Source organism: Miniopterus natalensis, chromosome 6 (assembly GCF_054644295.1).
Source record: "Miniopterus natalensis isolate mMinNat1 chromosome 6, mMinNat1.hap1, whole genome shotgun sequence".
In the NCBI taxonomy this organism is placed as follows: Eukaryota; Metazoa; Chordata; class Mammalia; order Chiroptera; family Miniopteridae; genus Miniopterus; species Miniopterus natalensis.
This window is the reverse complement of record NC_142086.1, coordinates 46683900-46711063: the sequence shown is the minus strand read 5'-3', so window position 1 is coordinate 46711063 and position 27164 is coordinate 46683900. Positions and strand designations below refer to the sequence as shown.

Sequence of the window (27164 nt, the reverse complement as noted above, 5' to 3'; positions counted from 1 at the left end):
TTCTTATCCTTAACTTCCCAAATGAATGTGATAGCATAAAGTCATCCCTGAGTTGTGCTTTGACACAGAGTAAACTCTCAAATACTCATTGAGATAAATTGAAATTTTGGGGGATTGATACTGCATGCTTCTACAAAGCATTCATTGGGGCTCCTGCCGGATGTGTTCTGAACAAGTGAGGACAGTGCTCTGCCCCAGCATGGCAATTCTTATGTTTCATGTTGTCACTTTTTTCAGATTGCTCCTTGAAAAAAGAAACCTTGTTAAGGTAGGTAATAAATACTCATGGCTTGAATTGGATACTTAAAATGTGTATATTTTGTTGTACGTAAATTCTACTTCAGTGAAAAAATATATATATACATGACTGTTTCGTGAATGAGTGAATAAAAGATGTTGGTAGTGGATTGATAAATGTGTTTCTCATTTTCACCAAAGGTGTCTTTGTGTTGCACTCACCAAGACTTTGTCTGTATTTGATATTAAATTAGTCTTCTCATTTTCTTGTTCTCTTAAATTTTGGGGGAGCAGAACATACTGAGGATAGTGTAAAAAAAGGTGATTTTTTAAGTGCATTGAGAACACCATTGTAATGGAAATGCTTATTCTCCTGAAGATTAATTGGCCTGAAAGTATGATATGCCAGTGTTGTTTATAGAAGTGCTAACCTCGTTATTTTGTTAACTTACAGAGAGTCACGTACACATACACACATGCACACACATTAAACCAATTCATTCACAGAAATAAATGAGGTTAAAGCTAATCTTCTAAACATAAGATTTTCTTAACATAAACTACCTTAATGTTGGAACCAACTAACTCAGTCCCAAATTTGAAGTAATTTAGATTAATAGTTGAGATTTATGTTTTCTAATATTCTATTTAAGTAGAGGTAGGGAAGGAAATTTCCATCTGGTGTTCTTTCCCCCAAATCAACTAGAAAACGGGGAAATTCCTTTGCTCCTACACTTATTTACTCTTTCCCCTAGTCCTGGCCATACAACCTTTGACTAATTAGTATCTGTCTTCCAGAATTGTAAGACTTTTCCTCTTTTTTACCCTCAGTCATTAAAATCCTATGCTTACTTGTTTTAAATGTGATTTATACTTTGACTATAATTCTTACTGGTTTTCTGTTTTAAACTTTTATTTAGAACAAACTTTTTCCACAAGCTATTTCTTATTTAGAGAAGACTTTTCAAGTTCGTAGACCTGCAGGCACTATTTTACTTAGCAGGTATGTATGTCACATTAAACACAGATCATTTTCTTGTCATTTAGTGCTCTGCCCTCCCCATTCTACCAGTAAGGCAAATTATGCAATGTATGCAAGAATATTTTATTATGCTTTTTCTTAAAGACCAAAGTGCAAGGTATTTTAAAAGAATATAAAAGCATATGTTGGATAATTACTCTTTCCCTGATTTCCTATCAAATGGTAAACTACTAGATCTTTTCCTAGGGTGTAGTTGTCCCCTGCTTGCTACATCCCCTTCCTCCCTCCTTCATTTGTCTACAGCATTGGATTTATGAAATATTTGGGTATTTGAAAACTCCATGGACCAAAATTCTTTCTTAGTCCACTTTTTAAACTAAAATAGTAACTATTAATGAGCTAATATAACAGTTACTAGTTTTTTACAATGTCTGACTACTGTGAACTCTTCTTTCCTTTTTTTTAATAATTAAACTTTGATATACAAATGAATTGAAGACAATGTGCAACAAACCAATACCTACGGAAGGAAAATGATCCCCATAGATACTGTACTGGGGAATGTGCAGAGCATACAAAATGCGGCCCAGTTATAGTGCCTGAAGAGCACCTCCAGGTAATTCAGTAATTCAGCCTCCTCTTAGCAGTGTTTTTTTTCTTTAGAATAACCTTAGGGGTAATTTTGAATCTATGTCACCAAGAAGTTTTTACAGACTTAAATTTAAAAGTTTTATTCTTCTACCAAAAGTAATCACAGTTCGGTATGCTGAATAAAATCAGCATTGGTTTTTAAATGAATTTAATGATATTGTCTTTCCTTTTTTTTTTCTTTTTTAAATTTACCTTTGGGGCTGCTGAATCATTTTAGTTTAGAACTTTATCTTTATCCTCTAAAACATCCTTTAGCAGGTACATACATCAGTATTTTTGAAGAACAATTTAACATTATCTTTTAGAATTAAAAAACAAAGAATCTATGCCTCAATCCAACCTAGAAATGTATCCCATAAAAACACCTATAACTAGGTAATATATGTGCAAGGATATTCTTTGCAAAACTATATAAATATGCCTGAGTTAGTATTAGTTAAATTATGGTCTAGCCATATAAAAAAGTACTATGCAGTTGTTAAAGAATGAAATTGATCATTATATACTGACTTGGAAAGATATGTAAGCTCTTAAATCACAAAAAAATGTTGTAAATCTTTATGTGTAGTTAGTCTATTTGTTGTTGTTGTTAATCCTCACCCGAGGATATTTTTTCCATTGATTTTTAGAGAAAGTAAAAGGGAGGGAGGTGGGGAGAAAGAGAGAGAAAGAGCGTGAGAAACATTGATGTGAGAGAGACACATTGCTTGGTTGCCCCCCGCACTCGTCCTGACTGGGGCCCGGGATCGAACCTGCAGCCCAGGCATGAACCCTTGACCAGCCGATCAATGACGACTCTCTCATCATTGATATTTCAACTCTCTCTCTCTTCTTTTCTCTGAAATCAATAAAGATATTTTTAAAAGTTAAATAAATAATAAAATAAATAAATAAAAACACATTATAAGGGCAAAGCAGGATTTGCTTAGAAAACTAGTAATAAGGGTAATATTACACCATAAGCATAACTTTTTACCTTATATATTTTTGTATTTGAGTTTTTAAAAAGATAATGAATTTTTTGTAATAGGAAATATATTTCTATTAAATTAAAATATTTTCACCCTAGCTGGTTTGGCTCAGTGGTTATAGAATGTCGGCCTGATTGAAGGGTCCCGGGTTTGATTCTAGCCAAACCTCGGTTGCAGGCTTGATCCCAGGCCCCAGTTGGGGTGCATTCGGGAGGCAACCAATTGATGTGTCTCTCTCATGTCGATGCTTCCCTCTCCCTCCCTCTCTCCCTCCCTCCCTCTCTCCCTCCCTCCCTCTCTCTTTTTCTCTCTCTCTCTCTCTCTCCCTCCTTCCATTCTCTCTGAAAAGCAATGGAAAAAATATCCTCGGGTGAGGATTAAAAAAAAGTTTTTTTTTCAATTAATTTTGAAATAACTATAGATTTGTAGGAAGTTGCAAAAAAAAAAAAAATGTATAAGGAGGTCCCTTTTAAATTTCACCTAGTTTCAGGGTTTAAGACCTTTTACATTTGTTTTTTGCATCCTGGTTGGCTGCCCTTTATAAATAGCAATTGTTTTTTTAAATTAAGATTGTAGATTTATGATGATTTTGCATAAAGTAGAAATTTTAATAAAATAAATTTAAGATTAGAGACAAGAAGTGAGTAGAGGGAGGTATGGATTTTGATAAAAGTTGAAGGATAAATAAAAATTAAATTATATATAATCAGAGTCTGGATTCACTATAAATTAAAAGTCTCCACAGCTAACCTTGTCTTTGGTCTGATTTTCTGTTGCTCCCCATGGGTGCAGCAATGCAGGGTCTGCCGTGGGGGTAAGTGGCCCTGTGGAGCAGTGGGTGTGCCAGACCAAGAGGGTGTCCGAGATGCTGACTTCGTTCTTTATGTTGGTGCTCTGGCCACTGAGAGATGCAGCCATGAAAACATCATCTCTTATGCAGCTTATTGTCAGCAGGAAGCAAAAATGGACAGGTAAACTTTCCCCTGAGACTTACTTCCCAAGATGTAATATGGGAACTCTTAAAACAAACTATATTATGTGTTTATAGTACAGGAAGTGTGCATTTGCCAGATTGCCTTCAGTAGTAAGAAACAGCACACTGCCAGAACGGGGGGGCAGGGAATTGGGGAATCAGGTTATAGGACTGTTGTGCATATGGTAATGCCAGTACCAACTCCGAAGAAAAAGTCTGTCAAGAGAATTTTCTTTGGAAGTGATTACCTCTCTGAGGAAACAGTTTGAACTTAAATGTTAGCAATTCTGTGCTAAGCTGTAAGTAAGATGTTAAAAATAACTTTATCTAATTGTCATATCATTTATATGTGCTTTACTTAGCAAAATTATCACTTAAAAATTTAGAGTCCTCTTTTTTATTTACAAAAGAGTTCAAAAAGATTTTTCCAGTGAAGCAGCCTTGAGATGAAAAGTTATATATGCAGAAGACTGCCTGTTACACTCCAGACAAATCAATTAAAGGCAGTAGAAACTGTAAATCTCAGAATAGACTCTATGTAACATCCTCGAATATAGGAGAGTTAATGTGGCCAATTTGTGTGTACATAAGTACCATTGCTGAGGTCCTAAACATTCATTTATCTGTCAAATGACTTGCTGGCTTTAAAGAGTTGTTTCACTTCTATTGATATGTAATTAATTTAAGGAATAAGAAATTTTCTGAAGCATTAGTATATGCTTCAGAATTATTCTGTCAGTACCAAAGGTGGAAGGAGGTAAAAATCAGCATTATGGATTATGAAAAGCAGCCTGTTACCATGATACTATATAATTGTTGATCCATGAAATTGACTCAAAAATCTTTAGCTTCTGAATTTTCAAAAGCTTATAGCCAAATATTGAGTGTATGTATTACTGAAGAAGAAAGTGCTATATGTTTTGCAGATATGTATATAATATTGTTTAGTAAAAATATATATATATTTTAATATAGTATTCTTTTTTTCCTAAGATATTAGTTAACTATACTTACAAATAAGCTTATGTTAGGAAGAAGCCATGTGTACTTATTGCTGTTAGAAGTCACTTCAGTGAACACTGTGTTTGAGAATGAGAGCTTTGTGAAATGGATTGAAAAGAAAGACAGGGCTGTTTTAATCTAAATGCTATAGAAGTCCCTTATAGGTTTTAAGTCTGACAATGACATCCATTTTGTATTTTAGAGGTCACTACCAGTGTTTTGGTAAGTGAATTATATACATACTTTTTCTAAGTGTAAGTCTGTTGTTTTGAAATATGAAGAAAGTATACTATAAGTTTTTTATTTAAATAAGACAAATGTTACTTTGTAAGTAGGCAATCAAAATTTAGTGAGGTTTGTGGGTTTTCTGTGGTAAAATGTTAAGGTCGTGGTGAGAGAAAGGACTTTAGGGTTCCTTACCATTGCCAGCGCTTTTGAAAGACAGGTGGGTGCATGGTGGGACTGACTGAATTACTCTGAGTCCCAGACAGGTCTTGGACCTTCAGGTTCTGGGTGCAGAGGACATGTAGAATTCTGTAGATTCTAGAAGGTACGGAATGTGAGAGAAGGTGATGGAAAAATAAAGATTTTTTTATATGAATGAAGGTGGAATTGGGGCAGGAAAGGGAATAGTGAGATGGAGATAAGGTTCAGCACTGGTCAGCAACCTGAATGATTGTATATCTGGTTTCCCTCTCTACTTACTGACCGTTCCTGTGCCTGTAAATGTAGTGAAATGCTGAAGTCAAATATGGATTTTGCAAGAAAAATAGTGTTAAAATTTGAATTTTTCAGTACATTTCCTTTTATGGTATATATTGACATGTTTTAAAAATTCACACTGAAGTATAATTAACTGACTAAATCCTTTTGTAGGAATAAGTGTTGATTAGCCATGCCATGCCATTAGATATACACAGAGGTGTATATCTTCAATGTAAAAGGCAATGAAAGTTAGATGTTATTGTACAAAGTTACAATGTTTAGCTAAGATTTGATATTTAGCAAAGATTTTTCTGACCTTGGGCAATTTGTTGTTGTTGTTTTATTGATCTTAGAGAGAGGAAGGAGTGGGAGAGAGAGAGAGAGAGAAAGAAACATTGATGTGAGAGAGAAACATCCATCAGTTGCCTCCTGCACATACCCCAACCAGGGATGGAACCCACAACCTGGGTATGTGCCCTGACCGGAAATTGAACCCATTACCTTTTGGTGTACTGGAAGATGCTCCAACCAGCTGAGCCACACCTTGGACAGTTTTTGATAGAAAAGTATAGGTTAATAAATATCCTAATGCATATTGTTCTGGAATATAATAAAAATTCAATGTCTATTTTAACAGGCCAATAGCAGGATATGCTAACCTGTGTCCAAATATGATCTCTACCCAGCCTCAGGAGTTTATTGGGATGTTGTCCACAGTGAAACATGAAATTATTCATGCCCTGGTAACTTTTCTTGTTAACTGTTCTTTTGTGTGTGTGTGTGTGTGTGCACGTGCCTTGGTTTTCTGTTTATTGTGCTTACATTTTGATGTATACATTAAATTTTAAGATTATGTAGATTATTAGATTTGTGTTCCCTAAAACCTAGTTGATTAGGCCTCTGCCAATAGAAAATTTCTAATGATTGCATATGGGCTAGGTTGAGTTATATTACTTAAAATAATTAAACAAGTTAATTCATTAGACAAATAGGATTTTTAAGAAAATGATTTTCTACAGGAAAAAACTTAGTAATTTTGAAAAATTTACTTTCCTCTAAAATGACAACTGATACACTAATTATAGATCTTTCCTATCTCCTATAGAGATCTCATTTCTAAAATTACTCTTGGTCTATTTAGGCTTCTTCCATTTCCCTAATTTATAGTGAATTTTTACTCTATGTCTAGGGAATTAAACAATGTTGCTTAATACACTAGGAAATGTTCTCTTGATGCCATTTGTGTATTTAGAAAGTAGATGGCAGTAAATTTAAGAGAAAGAATCGATTGCACAGATGTAGGTGTAATTCTTAATTCTATCACTAAAAATCTTTGGATCTTATGCAAATTACTTAGCCTTGGTAAGCCTCAGTTTCATCTGTAAAATGAAGATAGTAGTACATACTACAGTGGATTTTTTTTCTCTTGAAGATTAAACAAGACAAAACATATAAATGGCTTAGCACTATGTTTTACACAGTAATGTGTAATAAAACTAATGGTGATTATTTATTAGTTTTATTAAGTGAGCTGTCATGTGTGACCTTGAAATGCAAGCCTTGGTCTTTGTTTTTTTTTTTTTTTTTTTTTGTCTCAAATATTAAGGAAGATATTGATTTACCAGAAGTATAAAATGTGGGGTTCAGGACTAACTTAACCTAATAGTCCAACTCCATTTCCATATGCTTCCCTTGGCTGTATTCTTCTTAAGCCTCAGTCTTTAAATCAGCAAATATATTGAATAACTTGGTGAAACTGTAGTATAAGCAGATAGTACTTATATATTTCAAGTAAGGAGATTCTAAAAGGAATCATTGCCCGGCTGGTATGGCTCAGTGGTTGAGCATCGACCCATGAACCAGGAGATCATAGTTTGATTCCAGGTCAGACCACATGCCTGGGTTTCGGGCTCAGTCCCCAGTAGGGGGTGTGCAGGAGGCAGCCAATCAATCGCTCTCTCATCATTGATGTTCCTCTCTCTTGCTCTCCCTTCCTCTCTCTGAAATCAATAAAAACATACTTAAAAAATAAAAATAAAATGAATCATCTATTTTCCCTTTATTAAAAAAAGTAAACTGAACCTGTTAAATTTGGTGAAAGACAATCATCATTCTAACACTTTAAGCTTTAAGTTATAAAATCTATAGATACTTGAGAGAACCAGAGAAAAACAACAGGTTTTAAAATCTAGTTCTTAGGTGAACATGAGTGCAGAGGTCTCAAACATGAGATAAATTAGGTTATGCATAGACAATTCACAAAAGAAAAAGTTCAGTTGGCCAAGAAATATATGAGAAAGTATTCACACTTGCTTTAGCAGTCAAGTAATTTCGAACTAAAGTGGGGCACCATTGAATATAAAATCACGTATGAGAGTTATGCAAATTGACTTCAGTGTAATGGTTACCCTCTGGGAAGAGAGGGAGGAGAAAGGGTTAGGTAGTGAGGCTTCAGCAGTATTTACTCTGCAGTGTTTTATTTCTTTGAAAAAAACAAACCTGAAGAAAATAAGGCAAAACTAACATCCTAAGTTCTCCTAAAGAGAACACATAAGTTTCTACTTGATTTTTGAAACTTTTTTGTATATTTGAATTATTTTAAAAATTATAAAAACTTAAGAAATTTAAAGATTAGTTTAAGTCTCAAAAACCATCCTGGAGGATGGTAAGAATTCAATGTTTAACAACCACAGATACTCCCTGTAAAGTTATGTGTATGCATAGCTATCAACTAAAGTCATCCATGGTACTTTGAATACTAGATAATCCTTCTGAAATATAAATGATTAGAAAAATTTTCTAGTTGATAGGGTGGGAAAAATGTACCTTTAGATTATTATAAAGGATGAGACAAATCATACTGTTTTAAGCTTTATATAACTTCAGTGAATTGTATATTTAAAGCTATTTAGATTTTCTTAGCTGATTCCATTAAGTGCCCTTTGCATCTTCAGAGATTAAAAAAGAACTATAGGAATGAAAGAATAATCTGGATTCCATTAATCATTCTGGCAAGCTTTGAATGACATAGAGGCTAGTTATGTAAGCAAAGAAATTTGCCAATGAAATTGATTAACTGATCTTTTATGATTGTTAGTTATTTGAATATAAGCTATTGCATATTCTCAATGTATAAGACATACATAAAGAAGTAGTTACAGAAGTGCTTTATTTTATTATTAAATTTATTGGGATGAGAATGGTTAATATGAACATGTAGGTTTCATGTGTGGGTTTCTATGTTACAAGATCTGTATATTGCTCTGTGCGCCCACCACACAAAGTCATATCTTCTCCCGTCACCATATATTAGGACCCCCTTCCCTCTGGCAGCCACCACACTGCTGTTTGTGTCCAGGAGCTTCCTCACCCCCTTCACTCTGGCAACCACCATACTGCTGTTTGTGTCCACGAGTTTCAGTTTTATATCCCACATATGAGTGAAATCATATGGTTCTTAGCTTTTTCTGACTGATTTCACTTAGCATAATATTCTTACGGACCATTCATGTTGTTGCAAGTGGCAGCATTTCACCCTTTCTTATGGCTGAGTAGTACTCCATTGTGTACAGGTACCACATCTTTATCCATCTATTGCAGGATACTTTGGTTGTCTCCATGTCTTGGCCACCATGAATAATGCTGCAATGAACATAGAGGTGCATATATCTTTGTGAATACATGTTTTTGAGTTTTTTAGTTAGATACACAGGAGAAGGATTGCTAGGTCATATGGTAGCTCTATTCTTAATTTTTTGAGGAATTGCCAGACTATTTTCCATAGTGGTTGAACCAGTCTACATTCCCACCAGCAGTGAATGAGGGTTCCCTTTTCTCCACAACCTCTCCAGCACTTGTTATTGCTTGTCTTATTGATAGTAGCCACTCTAACAGGTGTGAGCTGGTATCTCATTGTAGTTTTGATTTGCATTTCCCTAATTGCTAGTGAGGTTGAACATCTTTTCATATATTTATTGGCTGACATATATTATATGTTTTCTTGGGAGAGGCATCTGTTCAGGTCCTCTGCCCACTTTTTGATTGGGTTGTTTGGTGTTGAGTTTTATGAGTTCTTTATATATTTTGGAAATTAAACCTTTGTCTGAGCTACTGTTTGCAAATATCATCTCCCATGTGGTTGGCTGCCTCTTTGTTTAATTGTCAGTTTCTTTTGCTGTGCCGAAGCTTTTTAGTTTGATATAGTCTCATTCATTTATTTTTGCCTTTCCTTGGCCTTTGGGGTCAAGTTCATAAAATGTTCTCTACGACCAAGGTCCATAAGTATGGTACCTATGTTTTCTTCTATATAACTTACTGTTTCGGGTCTCACATTTAGGTCTTTGATCCATTCGGAGTTAATTTTTGTACATGGGGACAAACTGTAATCCAGTTTCATTCTTTTAGATGTGGCTTTCCAGTTTTCCCAGCACCATTTATTGAAGAGACTGTTTTTACTCCATTGTGTGTTTCTGGCTCCTTTGTCGAAAATTATCTGCCTATATACCTGTGGTTTTATATCTGGGCTCTCTATTCTGTTCCACTGATCTGTGTGTCTGTTTCTCTGCCAGTACCATGCTGTTTTGATTATCATAACTCTGTAGTATAATTTGAAGTCAGGTAGCATGATACCTCCAGCTTCATTCTTTTTTCTTAGGATTGCTTTGGCTATTTGGGGTCTTTTGTGGTTCCATACAAATGTGATGATTTCTTGTTCTATTTCTTTAAAAAATGACATTGGTATTCTGATGGGATTTGCATTAACTCTACATTACTTTGGGTAATGTGGCCATTTTAACTGTGTTGATTCTTCCAATCCATGAACATGGGATATTTTTCCATTTTGTTGTGTCTTTTTAAATCTCTTTTAATACTACTTTATAATTTTCAGTATATAGGTCTTTCATGTTCTTTGTTAAGTTTACTCCTAGGTATTTTATTCTTTTTGTTGCAATTGCAAAAGGAATTGTGGGGTTTTTTTCATTTCTTTTTCTGAGGTTTTGTTGTTAGTGTACAGGAAGGCAATGGATTTTTGTACATTGATTTTGTATCCTGCAACTTTACTGTATTTGTTTATTGTTTCTAATAGTTTTTTTGGTGGAGTCTTTAGGGTTTTCTATATACATAATCCTGTCATCTTCAAAAAGTGACTGTTTTACTTCTTCCTTCCCTATTTGGATGCTTTTTATTTCTTTCTCTTGCCTTATTGCTCTGGCCAGGGCTTCCAGAACTATGTTGAATAAGAGTGGTGAGAGTATACATCCTTGTCTTGTTCCTGACCTTAGAGAAAAGCTTTCAGCTTTTCACCATTGAGTATAATATTAGCTGAGGGTTTATCATATATGGCCTTTATTATGTTAAGGTATTTTCCTTCTATTCCTATTTTATTGAGTATTTTAATCATAAATGGATGTTGTATCTTATCAAATGCTTTTTCTGCATGTATCGATAAGATCATATGATTTTTATCCTTTCTTTTATTAATGTGGTATATTGTATTGATTGATTTACGTATGTTGAACTATCCTTGGGCCCCTGGAGTGAACCTCATTTGATCATGATGTATTATTTTTTTGATGTAGTACTGTCTTCGATTTGCTAGTATTTTGTTTAGAATTTTTGCATCTGGATTCATCAGAGATATTGGTCTGTAGTTTTCCTTTTGTGTATTATCCTTGACAGGTTTTGGTATCAGGGTTATATTGGCCTCATAAAATGTGTTAGGAAGGATTGCCTCTTGCACAATTTTTTGGAAGAGTTTAAGAAGGATAGGTTTTAAATCTTCTTTGAACGTTTGGTAGAATTCACTGGTGAGACCATCTGGTCCTGGACTTTTTTTGGGGGGGGAGGAGGGTTTTGATGGTTGTTTCAATTGCCTTGTTGCTGATTGGTCTATTTATTTTAATTATTTTTTTAAATCCTCACCAGAGGATATTTTTTCCGTTGCTTTGCAGAGAGTGGAAAGTGTAGGGGAGAGGGAGAGAGAGAAACATTGATGTGAAAGAGACTCATTGATTAGTTGCACTCACCTCGACCATGGAGTGTGCAACCAAGGTACATGCCCTTGGCTCGAACCCAGGACCCTTCAGTCCTCAGGCTGACGTTCTAATTACTGAGCCAAACCTGCTAGGGCTGATCGGTCTATTTAGATTTTCCAGTTCTTCATGATTTAGTCCTAGGAAGGTTATATATTTCTAGGAATTTACCTATTTCTTCTAGGTATTGAACTTGGTGGCATATCGTCTTTCATAAATATTCTAGTATGATCCTTTGTATATCTGTGATGTCTGTGGTATATCTGTGATGTCTATGGTGATTTCTGATTTTGTTTCCATGGGTCTTTTCCGTTTTTTCCTTAGTGAGGCTAGCCAGGGGTTTGTGAATTTTATTAATCTTTTCAAAAAACCAGCTCTTTGTTTTATTAAGTTTTGTATAGTCTCTTTGTTTTCTGTTTCATTCAGTTCTGCTCTAATTTTTATTATTTCCTTTCTCCTGCTGACTTTGGGTTGCTTTTGTTCTTCTTTTTCTAGCCCTTTAAGATGTGATGGTAGGTTGTTTAGTTGGGAGTCCTCTTAGGAACATGTTTGGTCACTTATCCCCTACTCTGTATTGTTAATTGTTCTCAATAGTACCATTTCCTGAAAGCTATTATAGAGTTTAGTAAGTTCCCGTGAAGATCAACTGTGATAAACACTTTTTTAAACAAATAAATACATTGTCTATACTAGTACTAAAGAATATCTTTGTTACCATTACTTTTGGTTTCCTCACTTAATAACCTCAAGTAATTGGAATTTAAAATTCAAAAATATGGAACACTTAATTGTTGTCCAGTTTCAACATGAGAAATTCCAGTAGAAGTACCGATGTGGTGCTTTTATGTGGTTATACCACTGTTCTCTTTTGATAGCAGCATGTTATGATGCCTCTAATCAAAATTGATATTTCACTTTAAGACATTTTGAACTTTTTCTTATAGGGTTTCTCTGCTGGGCTATTTGCATTCTACCATGATAAAGATGGACATCCTCTAACTTCAAGATTTGCAGATGGTCTCCCACTTTTTAATTATAGGTATTTGTTATTTTTATTCTTGTTCTCTTTTAGGAGGGATACTTAGGCTTGAATCTGAGAATCATAGCATGTTAAGTGCCATAAATAATAGTGGTTTTATGGCTAGCCTAAGAAAGTTGTAGCTATTAAAACAAGGTAGTGTATGAGATCATTTAGCTTCACCTTTCATTTTACACATGAAGCAGTTGAGTTGCAGAAAGCTTAAGTGACTTGTCCAAAGAGCCAGAACTCTTCTTGCCAGGCAAGGTTCTTTTCCACCATGTTGTAACTTGTATTACTTTATAGCAGCGATTTTTCAACCTTGTTCATCTTATGGCACACATAAACTAATTACTAAAATTCTGAGGCACACCAAAAAATACATTTTTTGCCGATCCTGACAAAAATTAATAGATACAATTTTGATTCCTTCACACTGGATGGCTATTGTTGTGTTGGCTGTTGTCATTTTTTTATTTGACAATCTTAGGGAAGAGAGGTCAGTGCCCTTGACTAAGTAGTCAGGTATTGCATGTTTTAAAAAATTCTTGCTGCACACCAGTTTAAAATTGCTGCTTTACAGTATATTGAAGCCATGGGAAAATGTGGGTCAGTTATATTTTGGTTTATTAATAATTATTGCCTATACATGGAAATACGTACATGTAAACTGATATTTTATTTAGAACAGGATATTAGTTATTATCTAGAGGTTCAGGACCTAAAATGAATTATATTAAGAAACATAAAAAATTTATCAAGGATTTTATATAGAATATCAGTCACAGAACTATAACTGTTTGCATGCATTCATATGAAAATCTCTAAATTAAGAACACGTGTCCATAAAAAGACGTGTACAAGAATGTTCGTGGCAGTTTTGTTATTAATATCCGCCAAATGGAAACTACCCAAAAGCACATCAATATTAGACTGAATAAATAAGTTGTGATTTATTCCTATAATTGAAAACTACAAAGCACTAAAAAAGGATACACTATTGCTTCATGCAATAGTGGATGAATATCGCAGATATAATGTTAAGCAAAAGAAGTCAGTCCATTGTATGGAGTTTAAAAACTAGCAATAATAAAAGACAGCTTAGTGGTTTTACTTGAGGGGCAGGTTGTTAAATGCCATAAAGCTGAGTATGAATTAGGAAGGAGCACAAGAAAACCTTTCCAGGGGTTCTGACACTGTTGCATAGCTTTATCAGAGTAGTGGTATATGGGTGTAGAATAAAAAATTAAATCTTTATACTTAAAATTTGTTTATTTTATGTATATTTACCTTAATTACAAAGATCTTTAAAAAATGGCTAGGAATAAATGTTGAAGCAGAAAATACAGTATTCATCATAATACTTTTAGAGTACATGGGAAGAAATGAAATTCTGATGTAAAAATAGATGTTTTCCTTCATGGGTTGTGTTTGTTTGTTTGGTGGTGTGAGAGAAGTCTGGCCTTTCCTAAGAATTGTCTTTAGGGGAAACATATAAATGCTGACATAGGCATCATCTACACAGCAATGTAGGTAAGGAGAAGAGAAACACCCAAATATAAGAACTTTTGTTAAACTGACAATTGCAGTGCTTTCTTGCATTGACGATATTTCTCAAAAGCAGAAATTTTACAGTACAAGTAGAGATAATAGAGTAATAAAAAATTCAGTTGTTTAACATATAAAGATTTGGATTTGTCACTAATCACTGTATTTGGAGAAACTGTTAATCTTGAATTGTGAATAGTGAAGAGGATATTGGAGTTATTAATAAGGTAAAAACTTTATTTTCTTCCTGGCTTTGTTCACTATTTATGTTTAAACATGCCTTGCCATTGAAAAAGATAAAGGAGTTAAGAATAACCTCTTCAGCCCTGGCCAGTGTGGCTGAGTTGGTTGAACATCATCCCACACACCAGGACGTCACCAGTTCAATTCCTGGTCAGCAACCCATGCGTGGGTTGCTGCTTGATCCCCAGTAGGGGGCATGCAGGAGGCAGCTGCTCAATGTTTCTCTCTTATTGATGTTTCTCTCTCTCTCCCTTTCTCTTCCTCTCTCTCTAAAATCAATAGAAACATATTCTTAAAAAAAGAAAAAAAGAGCCCGGCCGGGCGTGGCTCAGCGGTTGAGCATCGACCTGGGATCCAGGCGATTGGGGTTCGATTCCCGGTCAGGGCACATGCCTGGGTTGTAGGCTCGATCAATGACTCTCTCATCATTGATGTTTCTATCTCTCTCTCCCTCTCCTTCCTCTCTCTGAAATCAATAAAGATATATTTTAAAAAAAGAAAAAAAAAGAAAAAAAGAATAACCTCATATTCTTAAAAAAAGAGTAACTTCTCTATGGCATGGATAGATGAACAGATACATGCTACAGCAAACACAACAAAATGTTAATTGTAGAATTAAGGTAATGACTATTGGGTATATAGGTGCCCACCATATAATCCTTTCAGCATTTTGTAGGTTTAAAATTTTTATAAAATAATGGTGGGAAAATATAGCCTCTTTATAGTTTGTTTTATTGGTGAGAATGAGATTCATGAGGTCAGTGGTAGAAGTAATCTAGGAAAAAAGCCAGAAAAAAAAATTATAGGGAAAAATCATAATCAATATTCATTATAATTTTCTATAATAAATAAATATATTACGTTCATAGTAGTGCTGTCTTTGGGCAAGATAGATTCCCCCAGAGTGGGAATCTATTTCCACTATAATTTTTTTTTTTTTTTTTTAGGAAGTAAAAAAGAAATATATTTATTGAGGGCAAGAGGATACAAACAATATAAAAATCAAAAGCTTATCTGACTTCCATTGGCTTTTCTTTCCCTTGTTGAGTAGGGGTGGGATTTTATTTGTACATTTTTTAAGGGTCTCGATCTCATGACATCCTCATACAGGGGGAAGCTGTGGGGGCGCAAACTCCTTAGGCCCCCAGTGGGAGCCCTCTTTCAGGGCGGAAGCCACTGCTCGGTGCCGCCCGCTTCCTTCTCTTCTGCTTCATGTGCTCCACGAAGTAGTCATCGCGCGGTGGAGAGCCCGCGGGCGCCGAAAAGCCGCTCTGGAAGCCCCCCGCCCGCCTCGGCACCAGTCCAGGTCCTTCATTATTTTGTCTAAGGCCAGAGGGTCTTTTTGATCTTCCAAAAATCCAGAAAACTCCTTTTCCATGAGCACTCTCAGGTCCTCCTTTGTTAAGTAGCCTTTATCCCCAGCAAACGTGTGAAACGTGAACATCAAGGTTTCCATGGCGCGTTCCGTTTGAGATGGCGTTCTGGTGAGGTCTTGGCGTTCTGTGAGGTCTTGGCGTTCGGTGAGGTCTTGGCGTTCTGGTGAGGTCTTGGTGTTCGGTGAGGTCTTGGCACGAGGCGCGGCGGGATCATTCAGCGGGTTGGGATGCGCAGCCAGTCTCCACTGTAAGTTTTAATGAAAATTCCCATGTCCCTTTTATTTTTTTAAGTTGTGTTAGGACACACTCCCATCAGGGATATGAGTCCTTTTCTTACCATCTTACCAATACTGGATTTTTTTTTTAGGCTAGTGTGATGGATAAAAGATGGCATCTTGTATTTCCAGGACTACTAGTGAGGGTTCAGCATTTTTACTTACTCTTTATACACTACCTATTTATTTTCTTTGTCTAGTCTTTTGGGTTATTTTTCCTTTTTAACACTTTTTTTTTTTAAAATATATCTTTATTGATTTCAGAGAGAGGAAGTGAGAGGGAGGGAGAGAGATAGAAACATCAATGATGAGAGAGTCATTGATCAGCCCGCAACCTGGGCATGTGCCCTGACCAGGAATCGAACCCTGATCTCCTGGATCCTAGGCCGACGCTCAACCACTGAGCCACGCCCGCCTGGGCTCCTTTTTAACACTTTTTAAGAGTTCTTTATAAATTAGCGATATTTAACCCTTCTTGATGTTTGTTGCAAATATATTTTTTCCATTTAGTTATTTTTTTATTTTATTACTATATTTTTGCCATACAAAGAAGGCTTTGAATTTATATCATTAAATTCATCTACTTTTTCCTTTATTGCTTAAAAAAGTTCCTGCCCTCCAAAGATTATAAAAATATTACTCTCACCCTAGCCGGTTTGGCTCAGTGGTTAGAACGTCAGTCTGTGGACTGAAGGGTCTTGAGTTCTATTCCAGCCAGAGGCAGGTACCTTGGTTGTGGGCTCGATCCCCAGCCCCGGACTGGGCTCTTGCGGCAGGCAACCAATTGATGTGTCTCTCTCATGTCAGTGTCTCTCTCTTTCTTTCTCCCTTTCACTTTCTCTAAAAAGCAATGGCAAAAGTATCCTCAGGTGAGGATTAAAATTATATATATATATATATATAATTATATATATAATATATATAAATTATTATTATATATAACACACACACATATATATATTATTCTAGCCCTGGCTGGTGTGGCTCAGTTGGTCAGAGCATCGTCCAGGACACTGAAAGGCCGCGGGTTTGATTCCCTGTCAGGGCTCATATCCAGGTTGTGGGTTCAATCCTTCTGGGAAGCAACAGATCAATGTTCCTCTCTCTCTCTCCCCCTCCCTCCCTCCCTGCCTCTCTCTTTAAAAAAAAATTTGCCCTGCCCTGGCCGGTTTGGCTCAGTGGTTAACGTGTCCGTCCACGGGCTGAAGGGTCCCAGGTTAGATTCCGGCCAGGGTCATGTGCCTTGGTTGCAGGCTCAATCCCCAGCCCTGGGTGGGGTGCATATGGGAGATGGGGGCAACCAGTCGATGTGTCTCTCACATCAATGTTTCTCTCCCTCCTCCGCTTTCTCTCTCCTCCTCTCTCCCCACCCCTTCCACACTCTGAAAAGCAATGGAAAAAGTATCCTCAGGTGATACTTTTTAGGGTAAATTTAGGATAAAAAAAAATTACCCTAAATTTCTTACAGTAATTATTATTTACATTTTTACATTCATTACTTTAACCTATTTGAAATTTATTTTTGCTTCATATATTCTGGTTCTTTTATAAGGTACATATATATGTATTTTTTTTTATCAGTACAGAGGTTTTTTTCTTTCTTTTTACACTTCTCATGCCATGAATTCATAGGGAATGGTTCCAGCAGCTCAGGCTCCTTTCCATTGGTTCTCACAAAGTGAGCTCCTGTGGGTGGAGCAGGCTGATGCTTCAGTTGAACCCAGGTACCTTCCTCTTTCACTTCCTTCTTTTTCTGATCATCTCCCTTCACATGTTCAGGAAGCTGACTCAGCTCTTAGATTGATTAATATGCTCAATACGTACATTAATTCTCTTGGCAAGAATTTTGCCCTTGTTTGCTCACAACAGTGTCCACTGCATGCTGGGTGACATTGTGGACTCTTCCAGTTTTGCCCTGGTAGCATCTGTGGGGCATTCCTTCTTGAACCATTTCCATTCTCTTGATGTCTACAGTGTCGCTGTTCTTGTAGATTTGCATGTATGTGGCTAAAGGAACAACTCCATGTTTTCTAAAAGTCCTAGAGAACATACAGCAGCACCTCTCCTCCTTCCCTTTGTGTTGGTCATTTTGATGAATTACTGGAAGATGGCGGTTCCAGTCAAGAAGATGGTACATTTATTTTTATAATTGTTATATCTTGGTGGATTGACCCTTTCATCATTAGAAAATTTCCCTCTTTGTGTCTAGTAGCAATTTTTGTCTTAAAGTATATTTTTGTCTGATGTTAATATAGCCGTTCCGGCTTTCTTTTGAATACTTTTTGAATGTCATATCTTTGTAATCCTTATATGTTCAACCTGTTTGTTCCTTGAGTCTGAACTGTGTCTCTTGTAGACATATAATTGAATCATGGTGGTTGTTTTTTATGCATTCTTCCAGTCAGTTCCAAACTGCCCCCTCTGGAGGTTGCCAGGTTGCTGGTTTTCACCATGACTGGGTTTTTGGTTTTCAAGCCTGCCACAAGGCAGGAGAGAGGGCATGAGAAAACACCACAAACACTCGCTGTTTTTACAATTCAGTTTTCTTAATTCATCATAGTCATCCATTTTTCTTAAATGCTTCCTGGATTGCTACAAGCCTTTGGTTAATTTGCAGAGTTCTGAAAAAGTTGAGTTGGTCACTTTTGCTACTTTTCTCATTGCTTTCACAAGGCAGAGAATTTCCAGAAGTCCTTACTCTGCCTTTTCTGCTGACATCTGTCTGGCATTTACTTCTGTTATGGGATGAAATAGGGATTTAACTTTTTTTTCCTAGATGGATAACCTGTTTCACGTAGTTATTATGTAAGTTATACTTTCCCATCTTTTTTTGTTTAAGTTTCTTCATGTACTTGAATATGTCCCTGGACTTGCTTCCCCCTCCCCCCCCAATAAATTTGTTAAAAGGGAATAATTCATTGCCACCTTAGCCAAGTATTGGCTATGTGGACTTGAGCAAGTTACTTCATCTCTCTAAGCTTCTGTGTTTTTATCTATGACATGGTGATGATGACCTCATGATGTTGTTGAAAAGATTAAATGAGCAAATGTTATCAAGTACTTTGCATGGACTTGGTATATAGTAAGTTCAAATATTTTAATTTTATCGATATTCATAAACACATTTACTGTGGTGAGTATGCAAAAGTGACTCTCTTCTTATCCTTTAACTACAGTCTTGGATTATATCAATGGAGTGATAAAGTAGTTCAAAAAGTGGAGAGATTATGGGATGTTCGAGATAACAAGATAGTTCCTCACACTGTGTATCTCCTAGTAACACCTCGTGTTGTTGTAAGTATTACTAACTTATTAATGTCTCATGAGCCATTAGCTCTTTTCCTTCATAATGGGCCTTTCTTTACTCATCATTATTGTTTAAAAGCATATGATTAAATTTTAGAGCCTATAGTGGGAAAAATAATATAAAAGCAGTACAATGAAACTACAGGCCCAGAGGAATCTGAGGAAATGGAAATTTGGCAGTGACTCTCCTGGTTCCCATTCTACCCACTGCTTTAAGCCAGTGCTCCTCTGTTTTGATACCTCTTAGGATTTGCATAGTTGCTGGTCATTTAATCTGGAGTCTGTATTAGTCAGAGCTCTCCAGAGAAACCAACAGGATGTGTTGACTTGGGGGAAGAGGGAAGGAAAGGGATTTATTTTAAGGAATTGGCTCATGTAATTGTGGAGGTTTAGAGAATCCATAATCTGATAGAGTAGGCTGGCAGACTCAAGACTCAGGGAAGAGTTGTAGTTTGAGTCCAAAAGGCAGTCTGCTGACGGATTCCTTCTTGCTCAGGTGAGGTCCATCTTTGTTCTATTATGGCCTTTAACTGATTGCATGAGGCCCATTTATAAATTTGCTTTACTCAGAGTCCACTAAGTTCAGTGTTAATCCCATCCAGAAACATTCTCACAAAAATATCCAGAGTAATGTTTGACCAAATATCTGAGCGCTGTGGCCCAGCCAAGATGACATAAAATTAACCATTACATGCTTATGTAATGACAGAAACTTATTCTCTCATTCTTCTTCCTTAACTGAACATAGCTCTCTACAAACTTTCTGAACTTTTGCACTGCTCTTGGCATATTTTCCATCCTGGAAGTCTCTAACTGGAGGACAGACAGAACCAAATGAACAAAATTGTATTCTAATAAACAACTTATTTTTTCTACAAATACTGTATCCATAATAAGAGCAGTTTATACCTACATTAACATTGTTGACACAGGGTTACAAATGGCAGTCATACTAATATATAACGTTTTTGAAATATATTTGACTTAAAATCAACATCTTCAAATAGAAAAAATATGAAGGGCCCTGGCCGGGTGGCTCAGTTGGTTGGAGTGTCATCCCATACATCAAAAGGTTGCAGGTTTGATTCCCAGTCAGGGCACGTAGGTAGGTTGTGGGTTTGATCCCTGGTCAGAGCACGTATGGGAGGCAACTGATGATGTTTCTCTCTCACATTGATGTTTCTTTCTCTCCGCTTCTCTCTCTTAAAAAAAAAAAAATCAATTAAAAATAAAAACATATCCTCGGGTGAAGCTAAAAAAAAGATACGCATGCGTGGCCCTTGCCAGTTTGGCTCAGTGGTTAGAGTCGGCCTGTGTTCTGAAGGGTCCCTGGTTCAATTCCAGCCAAGGACACACACCTCAGTTGTAGGCTTGATCGCTGTTCCTGGTTGGGGCGTGTGCTGGAGGCAACCAATCGATGTGTCTCTCTCACATTGATGTTTCTCTCTCTCTCCCTTCCACTCTCTGAAAAGCAATGGAAAAAATATCCTCAGGTGAGGATTAAAAAAAAAATCTACATATATGTAAAAAGAGAAAATATGAAGAGGAATATTAATTTACTAGCAGAGTGTGACAGTATCGAAATACTTTATATTAAAAAGAACATTTTTTAAAAGATTTTTTTTCTTCTCACCAATGATTTTTAATGTCCACTTTATTGCATCCAGTGTGATAGTTTGCCATTATCTTATTGCACTTTTGTAGGGTTTATATTTCTTTCTGATTCTTAGGATGAAGCACGCAAACATTTTAACTGTCCAATTCTGGAAGGAATGGAACTTGAAAATCAAGGTGGTATGGGCACTGAGCTCAACCATTGGGAAAAGCGGTTACTGGAGGTCAGTTTACTTTAAAATTTTACTAGATATGTTTTTTTCTTTCTTTAAAATGTTACTAGACATGTGTTTTTTTCTTATTCATGGTAAAAGTAATTCAAACAGTGTAACAGAGTATAAAGTAAAAAAAAATTAAGTCCCTTTTTTCCTTTAGCTTTCCAGATCCACTTTCCCGAAGTAATCACTTTTTAAGTTTTTTGTATATCCTTTCAGAAATATGAACTAACATACATACTTTTTGAAAAATCAGTTCATACATTTCTACAACTTTCTTCACTTAATGATACATCTTAAACATTTCTCCAAGGTAGAAAGTGCTTCCACTGTAATGCAATGTATGCTTTCCTGAAAAACACTCTTTCTTCAAAATTGAACACTAAAAATAGCAAGGCTTATGGGGGGAAAAAATACCAGAGCACTAATAAAAGCAATAAATCATAATAAAAGTACTAGCTTGGTTTAAAAAGACATATTCCCAATAAATAAACTACTATATTTACTCTAGCACTTTTTTACATTAAACAACAATAACAAAAAGTAGTGATAGCTGGATGGGAGATTATAAATCTGAGCAATGGAGGAAAAGAGTAAAATTGTACAGAACCATGCAATAAGCACTTTCAAGTCAGAGCCTCTCACCATACTAAGCCAAGTGGAAGAGCATGGAGTGAATGGACATCCTGCACAGTATAGCGTTTCTCTTTTGCTTTGTTTGCTTTGCTTTGTTTGCTTTGTCTTAGTGTGCTTTGTATTTAGCTACTATGCTCCATGGCACAAAACCTTAAAATCCAGTGGGGAAAGCACCATGAACCAACATGATTCCTTATGATGCTGTTCTTTCCGTATGTACCAGGCTCACATGAGCTCATTCACATTACAGAAACACCTGCTTGGCAGAATTGAATATATTGGATCTACTCATTGTTTAACAGCTATGTAGTAGTATTATTATATGAATGTAACAACCTTCCTGTGTTGATGGATAACTATGTTTTAAATTTTTTGTTTTAAAAATATTGTAATGAGCAACTTATTTAAATCTGCAGTGCCTTCTAGGAGTGTTGTTCTCCTGGTGGTTCTTAGGTTCAACTGAACAATCAAACAAGACCTAAACAGGCCACAGTGAAAAACCACCCACTTAGGAGGACAGGAGGAAGGAACCACAACGTACCCAACAGCCATCAGCATTTCTCTTGTGCTCCACACAGCAGTCTAGGGGTTGTCCATGGATATGACTTCTAGAACCCTGTAAGGATTATACCCATAAGAGTCACTGCGTACAGGGAAGTCCCAAACTGTGGCTTACCAACAGGTATTCATGTTAATTTATAGTAATCCCAAGTCCAGAGGTGTATCAGGAGGCCTTCTTCCCAATGTACTGTTGCCTGTAACAGTTGACATTCCACCTTTATTAGGTTTCCAGGGCAGATTTGTTTATATATAAAGAGAAAGATAAATCCCTACAAGTGGAATTTCTTGGTCAAAGGATATGTATACATATATATATACAGTCTACATCCTGTATGTGACACCAGAAGAATAAGCAACCCAAGAAAATAGGCAACATGAACATCATCAAAATTAGAAACTTCTGTGCTTGAAAAGACACTATCGGGAGAGCGAAAAGAGCCCAGGTGGGCGTGGCTCTGGTTGAGCATCGACCTAGGATCCAGGAGATCGTGGTTCAATTCCCGGTCAGGGCACATGCCCAGATTGCGGGTTTGATCCCTAGTGGTGGCGTGCAGGAGCAGCCGATCAATGACTCTCTCATCATTGATATTTCTATCTCTCCCTCTCCCTTCCTCTCTCTGAAATCAATAAATATATATTTTTTAAAAAAAAGTGAAAAGACAACTCACATAATGGGAGAAAATATTTGCTAATCATCTATCTGATAAGGGTCTAGAATCCAGAATATATAAATAAAGATCTCATAACTCAACAATAAAAAGACAACCCTATTTAAAAATTGGTGAAGTATTTGAAAATTATACATGGTGAGTCTGGCTCCTTAGATAGTTGTAGCTTTGGCAAAAAAGAATAAAATTAATGCCTGTACTGACTGTTCTTATCTGATGGCCAGAAAGTAACAGTGATGGAAACTTACTGGAAGACACATTTATTTTTTCCCATGGGAATTTCAGTTTATTTTCTTTAAGCAATTTTATCAAGTGATTCTCTTTAGAAAGCTGTAGATTGGCCAGAAATGAAAATTTATTTATTTTTCAGTAGAAAACTTGAGAGTAATAATTTTATTAATTTCGTTAACTTACACCTTTCTTTGAAATCAATTTTGTGTCCTTGAACTGTTTTTTTAAAAGATGATATTTAAGTACTTGAGAAGATCAACTAGTGTTCAACATAAAGATTCAAAGAGTAATCAGAGCTGCCCAAAGATGGAATACACTTTCTTAAGAGGCAATGATGTCCGTACCATTAGGTGACCTACTGGTAGGAATTTTATGATATGAATTAAAACATTGGGTAGATAGTAGACCTTGATGATATTTTAGGTCCCTCATGCAAATTCTTTGATCCTGTGATTCTGTGATACTTGCTTTGCATACCAATGTATATTTCTTTGATCACAAAGTTGAGGGTTATAAAAACATTTCTGTGGAGTTCAGGTATGTATTATCTGGGCATCTGTCTCAACCACCCACTTTACTCTGCCTAAATAGTATATTTTTACAGTATTTTTGTTTCTATATATTTATCCTCATTTTCATCAAAGAGTTCTACATGCTGGTTGTCTGTCAGTCAAGGAAAATTGTACACACTGTAGACATTTGAGGCAGAAAGTAGATTTTGCTTTAAGCTTCAGTCTTGTCATGTTAAAGAAGACTTATGTATTTCACTCTTTTAAGTGAATATTTCATCAGCCTCTCATACTTGAGACACTTTAAATATACATCAAAGTAATCATGGAAATGATTGAGAGTTGCAAGGAGTCCAGTCGTCTAATTAAAATCTGTTGGTGATTTTCAGAATGAAGCAATGACAGGTTCTCACACCCAGAATCGAGTCCTCTCTCGAATCACTCTGGCATTAATGGAAGACACTGGGTAAGATAGCTTTGAGATTATTGTATGAATTGTTCATTCAAATGAAATGGATATTAAGATTAATATGATTAAGATGAAATGAATATTAGCTTAAGAAAATACTGACATTTTACATTGACATAAAATATTCTTTGAATTTTGTGCAGTTAGCTATTCATGACCTGTAACAACTACATTTATTCATTCAATAAATATTTGATGCCCTGAGGTATAGTAATGAATAGAACAAAATTCCTAGTATTATGATATTTATTTTCCAATAAGTAGAGGCTATGCTAATATAAACAAAATTGGTAATGTATAGATTCCTGGATTTTAAAGCAGTAGAACTTTCTGGTAAAGCAGTAGAATATTCCTTTAAATAACCCCCACAGGAGTCTTTCTCTTTGTTTGCTCCTGGGTCCTTTTGACAAGACTTGTTGGTTTCTGATAGCTTCCTTAGTTTCTGGTATGGTAGAATGTACCAGGCTGATCAGCACATACCTCCTGGGCATCAGCCAGTCTTTCAAGAAGCACTGGTCCCTTTTCATAGAGAGCAGTTTTTAGAAACCACAGCTTAGGTACTGTTTTCATTGCTACCAGGTTATCATTGTTTCTCGTATTTACTGTGGACCAAGTTAGGAAATTCATGTACTTGGGAAGGAAAAGACAACAACAATGCTGGATTTTTTTTAGTGCCAGTATAACTCTTTCCCATTTATTCCTGAATAAGCAATGACCAGCTGAAGTGGTCCTGCTGCTTTGCTTAATAACCTATTTATAGCCCTTTTATAAACAATGCTAGTTTAAGGTACCACTTGGGTATAGAAGCACTGTGGAGTGTGTGAGTCACTAATGAAAAATTATGGCACTGCTGCATTTTTTCTTTTCTTTTTTCTGAGGCAACACAACAGCAACATGGGCCATATGTTTCTAAATTTCTGGCAATATTGCCTTAGCTGGTTTGGCTTAGTGGTTAGAACGTCGTGGTTAGTGTGTGCAGTAGGCAACCATTCAATGTGTCTCTCTCACATTGATGTCTCTCTCTCTCTCCTCTCTCTCTCTCTCTCTCTCTCTCTCTCTCTCTCTCTCTCTCTCTTTCTTTCCCTTCTCTCTCTGAAAAGCAATAGAAAAAATATCCTTGAGTGAGGATAAAAATTAATTAATTTCTGGCAATATTTTATAATTGTAGACATGGAGCCCAATTAGTGTGGCTCAGTTAGTTGGGTGTGGTTCCATGCACCGAAGGGTTGCTGGTTTGATTCCTAGTCAGGGCACATGCCCAGGCTGTGGCCTTGATCCCCAGTAGGGGGCATGCAGGGCAGCCAATCGATGTTTCTCTCTCATCTATGTTTTTCTCTCTCTCTCTCCTTCTCCCTTCCTCTCTCTAAAATCATTTTTTTTTTAAAGTACAAATTGATTGTTACAGAATAGTCATAGGGATATAAAGTAGAGCATAAGGAATAATCAATAATATTCTAATAACTATGTATGGTGTCAGATGGGTATGAGATTTATTGTGATGATCAGTAAGTTATATAATAATCTAATCACTGGGGTGTATACCTGAAACTAGTATAATATTGTATGTCAGTTGTAATTGAAAAATAAAAAATGATAATAAAAAAAAAGAAGAAAAGCTAATAAAAGTAGCTTGTTGATTAAATTTGCAGGGAAACTAAATCAATGTGTTGCGTTTTTTTCTGAAATGAGAACATTTTAAAAGTGTTAGACATTGTATTCATTTATCTTATTATAATGGTGTAATGTTTAGTCACGAGCAGGGTCTATATTTATAAAATAGCACAAATTCAAGGCCAGAGAAGAAAGAAACTAGAGCCAGCTGACTCAGATTAGGTAAAGACTGGCTACCTAATGATCCCGCTGTTTCCTCCTGTTTATGCCCTTCTCCTTTCCTCTCATTCTCGTTCTGTTTCTTCGGACCTTAGTCCCCTGGTCTCACACCTGAATCAGTTTCTACTCTGTGACTGCCATCATCTTTGGGAGTTACAATGGAAACATGGCTTGTTTGTGTTTTTCCCAACTAGGAAGACCCTCACCTTAAGGCTGAAGTTCCCCACCCCTGCTTTCGGTATTCCTGTGCTGTAGTCCCTGTGCAGCGAGGGCTTTCTTAGTAATCCTCATCTGTGGTGATGGCCCCTATAGTCCTTTTTGGGGTCCTAGTTTTCTCATTGTTAAGATTTGTCCTGGGTGTACTGGAATTGTTTTTTAAATGACAGTAATAAAAAGTGCTTTGTTTGAATTATTTCCACAGCTGGTATAAAGCTAATTATAGCATGGCTGAGAAGTTAGACTGGGGCCGAGGAATGGGCTGTGACTTCGTAAGGAAGAGCTGTAAATTCTGGATTGGTCAGCAGAGAAAAAAGTAAGAATACATTTCCTCATAGTGTTTGATAACAATTTATTTCTGATGTTGTTCTTTATCTGGAGCCTAAAATGGTATTTTCAAAATAGGGTCATATAGCTGACTAAGAACAGAGCTGGGACTTTTCTCTCTTCAAATTTAGTACCTTGCCCATTAAATCAAGTACTTCTTGTGCTGTAGAAGATGTTACTCTTATTTCTCACCTGGGTTAGGTTTCAAAGCAGTTTATATTACTCATAGCTTCTACTAAGGAGTCTGATGCCTTAGTTACAACCTTGCTGTAAAAAAAGTAGCTTATTGCAGTAGGAAAAAAAGCACCTGCAGCTTCTTTGGGGACGGCTAGTTAATTCCAGCACTACAACTTGATCTACTAGTATAATGGTTCTCAAATTTTACTGCACATTAAAATCACCTAGAGCCCAGCTAGGCGTGGCTCAGCGGTTAAGCATCGACCTAGGACCCAGGAGATCACGGTTTGATTTCCGGTCAGGCCACATGCCCAGGTTGTGGGCTGGATCACCAGTCGGGGGCGTGCAGGAGGCAGTTGATCAGTGATGACTCTCTCATCATTGATGTGTCT

The 27164-nt window shown here is 36.3% G+C and overlaps 1 protein-coding gene across 2 annotated transcripts in view; it reads left to right on the top strand.

The window, feature by feature from the left end:
- LMLN (leishmanolysin like peptidase) overlaps nt 1-27164 on the top strand; it is a 56829-nt gene that overhangs the window by 10315 nt on the left and 19350 nt on the right. For both annotated transcript variants that reach the window (XM_016199958.2, XM_016199959.2), the window contains exons 3-12: nt 238-268; nt 1158-1240; nt 1718-1835; nt 3634-3812; nt 6159-6264; nt 12498-12592; nt 19190-19307; nt 21050-21157; nt 24143-24219; nt 26474-26584. In XM_016199958.2, coding sequence (XP_016055444.2) covers nt 238-268; nt 1158-1240; nt 1718-1835; nt 3634-3812; nt 6159-6264; nt 12498-12592; nt 19190-19307; nt 21050-21157; nt 24143-24219; nt 26474-26584 — 1026 coding nt within the window. The remainder of the gene's footprint in view (nt 1-237; nt 269-1157; nt 1241-1717; nt 1836-3633; nt 3813-6158; nt 6265-12497; nt 12593-19189; nt 19308-21049; nt 21158-24142; nt 24220-26473; nt 26585-27164) is intronic.